General features: G+C 42.8%; 1 protein-coding gene across 1 annotated transcript; it reads left to right on the top strand.

Moving 5' to 3' along the window:
- Positions 1 to 1,927: 1,927 nt before the first annotated feature.
- On the top strand, positions 1,928 to 2,446 carry MSGN1 (mesogenin 1). Its single transcript, XM_077811546.1, has one exon. It carries the CDS (start codon positions 1,928 to 1,930, stop codon positions 2,444 to 2,446), a length of 519 nt encoding a protein of 172 aa, XP_077667672.1.
- The last annotated feature ends 3,884 nt before the right edge of the window (positions 2,447 to 6,330 follow it).

Raw genomic sequence — 6,330 nt, 5'->3', positions numbered from 1 at the left:
TCTATTGCTGTTAATGGGAGTCTGTTGATTTCGGTGAACATTGGCTCGGGATGCTAACTGAACACAAATAAGTTTCCTTAATGAACCCAGTGCAAGTGCCATAACCACAGAGAAATGGAATGTTCCCATCAATTTTTGATATTCACTGGCTGCATAACATTCTTGGGCATCTCCCCTCCATCCTTTTCAGAATGGATGTTGTCCCCCACCTGAATCCTGTAAATGAATCCTCATTTACAGGATTCAGGAAAAACTTGCAGAATTTCATGGAATTTAGTATCATTTTCCAGATTACAAATTAAGGATGAAGTTTTGCCTTCATATATAGATTTAGGATTTCCTCTGATTTCAAGAAGAGTTGCATTTGGACATGCAAGGGCACAGTTTGGCCTTAAAAGAGAGCCTCTTGCTTTTCCTCCCTCCTGACTCTAAATTTCCTCTCTTCTATGTTTCTCGCTCTTTCTGTGACACGTTCATTACTAACTAATGTTAAGTTGTGTCTGGAGGCTGCATGCTTAAGTGGGCAGTGGAGTCAAAAGCTCTGGGTTCTATTCCAATCTCTGCCACTGACCTACTAGATGACCTTGGGAAAGGCATCTCATCCGTCTCCCCCTCTGTAAAAGGGTAAATGATTATTACCCTCTTTAAAGTGCTTTGAGATTTACAGATGAAAAGTGCTATATGTGCATGGAGTATTATTAATTTAAGAACATAAAAACAGCCATCCTGGGTCAGACCAAAGATCCATCTAGCCCAGTATTCTCTCTTTTGACAGTGGCCAATGCCAGGTGCTTCAGAGGGAGTTAACAGAATAGGTAATCATCAAGTGATCCATCCTCTGTCACCCATTTAAGGGATATGGATCTAATGCTGCACTACTGAATTCCCTCGGTGTTTTATCAGTGACTGCAGTGGATGCAGGGAGAGGATTTCTGTGAATATATGAAAGTTGCCTCTCTTAATACAAGAGATGGATTTCTAGAAGTACTGCATAAATAGCTTTTAGTTTTGTTGTGTGTATGTTTGCTGTACTTATGACTTTCAGTTAAAAACCTCTATGTAAATGTTTACTGTCTGGGCATAGAGCTTATACACTATTTTTTAAAAAAATACACCTGTATTCGTAATTTTTCACTTATAATACTTACTTCAACTTTGTTTACAGTTACCGATTCTTTTTGTCTTGAGTTGGGCAATTTATAATGGTAAATGAATGTGCAGGCTGCAGGGAATAAGCCTTTATGCTTCTTGTTCTACTAATAAAAACAAAGAGCTTCAAAGAGAAGTTATAACCAAATGTCAAGGGAAATCTGTAAAGCTATAAGTGTAAACAGAAACCCAAGCAACCCATCTTTCTGACTTATGTCTACAACACAGATTATCAGTGAATATTGCTCCAGCAGTGAGTGTGGGCCAAATTAATCACAGATATAATACACTGACTTCAAATAACTACACAGAAAATAATGCTACGTGGTTTTAGATGATAATTTTTTCTAGCCAAGTGATCGCTTCACAGTATATAATCTTTGTTTAGATTTAATGTTAATAAAATCAAATAAAGCTGTTGCTGTGTTTTGTTTTTTCCTTTGACTCTTTTAATAATTATTCCCCACTGCAATGTTAAATGTAGATGTGCAGTCTTAATTGGTTAGTTACAAGAAGATAATCTTTTTTCCTTCTCACTGTTGCCTGTTAGTTTAAAGGTATTTTAGCTGAAGGTTGATAATTATCGGTGAGAAGAAAATAACACTTCAGGAGTTCATTTTCCATCTTAGCACTTGGGACCTCCTTTGAACTCCCCTCACCAAACCCTCTTTCCCACTTTGTCACTTCTCCCCACCCCATCATAAAAGGGTCTCCCTGCATAGACTTCAGCCATTGCTTGTAAGCTAAGGGAATTGCTTCTCACAACTGCTCTTCCTGGATGGATAAATTGCATGAGACTTTGCCGAATATGGAAGATGGTTTGGGCGCTGATAATTCTGTCTTTCTGTCTTCCTGGGACTGGAAGAGCAATGCAGGAACCTATGAGCTGAACCAGATCTCATCCCCTCACAGTTTATCTCCATCTCCTTCCTTTGAATCGTACTCTTCTTCCCCTTGCCCAGCTGTGATTGAGATGCCCTATAACAGCAGCAGCGGTGGCAGCCTGATCGGATACAGCTTGATGGATTTTCCTTCTACATACTTACCAAATGCTGGACAGGCCAAGGCTCAGAAAGGCACCAAGGCCAGGATGTCAGCTCAGCGCAGAAGGAAAGCCAGTGAGAGAGAGAAGCTCAGGATGAGGACCCTGGCTGATGCTTTACACACCTTGCGCAATTACCTACCTCCTGTCTACAGCCAAAGAGGCCAGCCTCTCACCAAAATACAGACACTGAAATACACCATCAAGTACATCAGTGAACTCACAGACCTGCTGAACAATGTCAAACGGGCATAGACACCCTTCCCCCCACCGCCAGACAAACCTGCCACTGGAACTTTGAGATCCCTCCTCCTAAAGAATCTTTAAAAATTATTGAATGGAACTTTGAGCTAGTTCTTCCTTTAAAAAATCCTGAGTGTCTTGAGCAAATGAAGACAGAACAAAAGGAATAGAGGTGGAGGGGTAGCTGCTGTACATATCTCAGAATGCTCTAAGTCGAAGGGGATGTGTAGACTTGTACATTACTTGAGTTATGGGTTGTTGGGTTGGGTTTTTTTTAATGAGCTTCAAAAATATATTAAAATCAGTCTGATTCAACAGTGAGCAAGGCAAATAGATTCTGATAGGATTCACTCACCACAGGTCTGACCAATCTTCTGTTTAATAAGGACTGATTATTTAACCAAATAATCAATCTATTCACTTTTTTTTTACAGATCAATGGGTTTAAAGTAAATTCTTAAAAGATGTAAAAAAATAAAAACAAAAATACTAAGCATAATGGTCTGTAGGCACTTTAATATTAGGGTTTGGAAGAGCCTGGATATTTAGTTCAGGTATTGCTGGATAAATCAGGCTATTTATCCACATTTCTAGAATTATGTATCTAAAATGAAGAAACGTAAGTAATATTAAGAATGTCTTTGAAAACAAATAAAAATATCACTGCTTCATACTCCATATCTTGTATTGTATCTCTGACAGAAAAGCATATTCCAATAATGACTGATTCTTAGATCCATATAGAATCTAATAGAAAATAACCTCTCACAGAATTGTCAAACTTTGCCTACAAGTTTTCACAGCAGGGATATTAAATTCTATAGAATGGTTTAAAATGCTATGAAGATATTCTCTCTTAAATTCTATTTGTTTTAATAATTTCTATAGAAACATATTTACTGTATATAGAACCTGATTGGTTAAATTCGTATTAAATTCTGTGGGCCTTTTATCAGAGGGCTAGATTAGATCACGACCTCCTCTTTCTCTCCCTCCCTCTTCCCACAACTCAGTCGGCCAGAATCTAAATGTTTAATCTCAGTGAATCACTTCAAGTTACAGAATTTTGCAAGGTTCACACTCTAGGTGCTTTTGAAACCTAGGGTAACTGTAAGGTCTCCGTGTCAAAAGATCAGCAGTTTCCTGCAGTCAAGAACAGTTTGTTCTGCTTTCTCTATAACCAGGAAACAGTTCAAAACTTAAATTACTTTGACTTTCTGTGATAGATGCAACACAGGCTACATCACATTTATACAGTGAAAAGAAAAGTTTGCATTATATATGTTCCTCCAAATTCATTCAGAAAGCCCTCGCTCTGCACTCGGAGGCCAGCAATATGCAGAGCGGACTGAAAGAGGAGAAGAACTGGTGCACTGCTGCAATGCAGGTCTGAGCTCTGTGGAGCAGAACAAAGTGGGTTAACCCTTTCCCAGCCCTGGGATATAAGACATAACCAGGGCAGCACCATTATTCTACACAGAATCTAGGGATGTACGGCATACTGTGTGCATGGGAAGGGTGAATAGATGAGTGTCACTATGTTGGATTCCTGTTTTGTGTTCTTGGGGGACATAACATGTTAAATTTGAGCACTAAAGGGTTATTTCTTTACTGTATGTTTTCCAGGTCTTTCGTTTCTCTTTACATATTCTGAGACATTCAGTTGTTGGGGGGCAATGGGGTTGGGGGATAAATCTGTCCCTGGAATGTGTTTTTCCAAGGCTAGGCTTGATCTGACACAATGTTATTTTAGCATGGTACGTGCATATCTATATGTTCAGCATGTCATTCATATAGTGGCTGAAATACATAGCTGAGTTCAATACTGTGCTGTAAATAGAATATGTCTCTGACTTCAACAAAAAGGCACATTTTTAAAAGTATTCCATATGCTCCAAATCTGTTTTAACTCAGCCTAGATTTCCAGTCCAACTTGTGTGTTCAGTGAAACAAGCTGAGCGATCTCACCTGCATCCTGAGAGATGAGCAATCACAGCACAAATAAAGAAGACCTATTAGATTATCAAGGCAGAACATAGGCACATATCACACAGAAACCATATAGTTCACTAACCATATAAAATTCCTGCACATAAATTTGTACAACTGCTGTACTGTGTCCAGGATGTAGCAATACAGAGACTGACAAATCCTAAAAGTCAGACTAGATAGTCTTTACTGTGATTTTTGTTTCACGCCTAGTTCTTTATTCCCCACAAACTAAAATAATCAGTAAAACCAGTGTTACTGGAGATAAGGAGGGCCTTATGATCAGAGCCACAGAATAGCGGGCAAGAACCCTGGCTCTTCTTGCTAGCTCTGGCAGACTCAGTGTTTGACCTTGGTCAGGTCATGTAGCCTCTGGGCCTCAATTTGCCCATCTGTTAAATGAAGATACTACTACTTAGCTGTTTCACAGGGGACTTTTAAGAGATATTGTTACATAGCACCATATCAGCGGGGGCTGTGTGGAAAAGCGCTGCCCCAGGAGGAACACCTGCAGGTGTTGTGTATGTCTCAGAATCCGTGCCTCCCACAGCTCCAGAGAATGCTGCAGCCTAATGTCCCTACACCCCATAGGGCCACCTCTGCTGGTATGAAATGGGAGCAGAACCATGGGCCCACTTGCTGCCTATCCTTCAAACCCAATCTGGGGTGACTAGTGCCAGCAGCAGCATTGGGCATTGCACAAGGACCAGCTTTTGATCAGACCCTACACAGGAGCCAAGGTGTCAGGATGGAAATGCTCCTTCTGAGTGAGAAAGAGCAGGTCTAAGGCCATGCACTAGAACTCAGGATATCTGGCTCCAGTTCCTGGCTCTGCCATAGACTTCCTGTGGGACCCAGTAAGTCACTTAGGCTATGTCTACACTTGGAGGTGAGGATGCCCTTCCCAGACAGACATACTTGTGCTAACTTTCATGAGCTAGGACGTCAAAAATAGAAGGGTCACTGTGGTAGCTTGGGCAGCAGTACAGGCTAGCTGTCCCGAGTGCAAAACCATACGGACTCCATGGCTACATACTCAGGTGGCTAGTCCGTGCTGCCACTCACTACTTTGTGAACTATTATTTTTAGCGAGGTCGTTTGTTGAGTGCTAACTTCAGTATGCCTCCACCAGCTGGAACTCACAGCTCTAAGCATGGACATAGCCGAAGGGTGGGAGCCATGAAGAGACTTAGGCACTGCAATGCTGAGCATCTTGGGGGCCTAACGTTTAGGCCCCTAAAAAATCGCAAGAACAGCCATGCAATCCACACAATGGAGTGAGGCATCTAGGTTCCCGATGGAATGAAGTGGGAGAAGTGGGCACCTTGGACTGTGAACCACAAAAGCCGGCACACTAGGTGGGGAGCCAATGGAAGATGCATAGATGCCGACTTCCTCTGTAGGAAGGGTGCTCGACCCCAGCTCCACCCAGGCACCGCTCCCCACCCCACCCCATCCCGCTTCTTCCTGCCTTCACTCCATCCCACTCCACCCCTTCACCCAAGGCCCCACCCCACTCTGCTTCTTCCCATCACCGCCCTGCCTCTTTCCGCCCCCTCCTCTGAGCGCTCCCCATCCCCATTCGTCCCCCTCCTGCCAAGCCCCTCCTGCATGCCACGGAAAAGCTGATCTCCATTGGGCGGGAGGCAGAGAAGTTGATCAGCGGGGCTGCCAGTGAGCAGGAGGCACTGGCGGGGAGGCGAGGAGGTTAGCTGCCGGTGCATGCTAAGCATCCTCCAAAAATTTTCTGTGGGTGCTCCACAGAGTCAGTGCCTATGGGGAGATGCTTAGCACACACCCCTCTCCTGGAGATAGGTACCTACAGGCAGGCTGCAGGGAGATGCCTATGTCACTTTAACACGCCACAAACAGAAACCTGACACCTGCAGTTAAGCGGCTAAGCCCCT

Source organism: Eretmochelys imbricata, chromosome 3 (assembly GCF_965152235.1).
Source record: "Eretmochelys imbricata isolate rEreImb1 chromosome 3, rEreImb1.hap1, whole genome shotgun sequence".
In the NCBI taxonomy this organism is placed as follows: Eukaryota; Metazoa; Chordata; order Testudines; family Cheloniidae; genus Eretmochelys; species Eretmochelys imbricata.
This window is presented reverse-complemented; position numbering and strand designations above follow the sequence as displayed.

Coding starts and splice junctions, on each gene's coding strand:
- MSGN1 (XM_077811546.1), top strand. CDS start 1,928: ATGGATAAATTGCATGAGACTTTGCCGAATATGGAAGATGGTTTGGGC.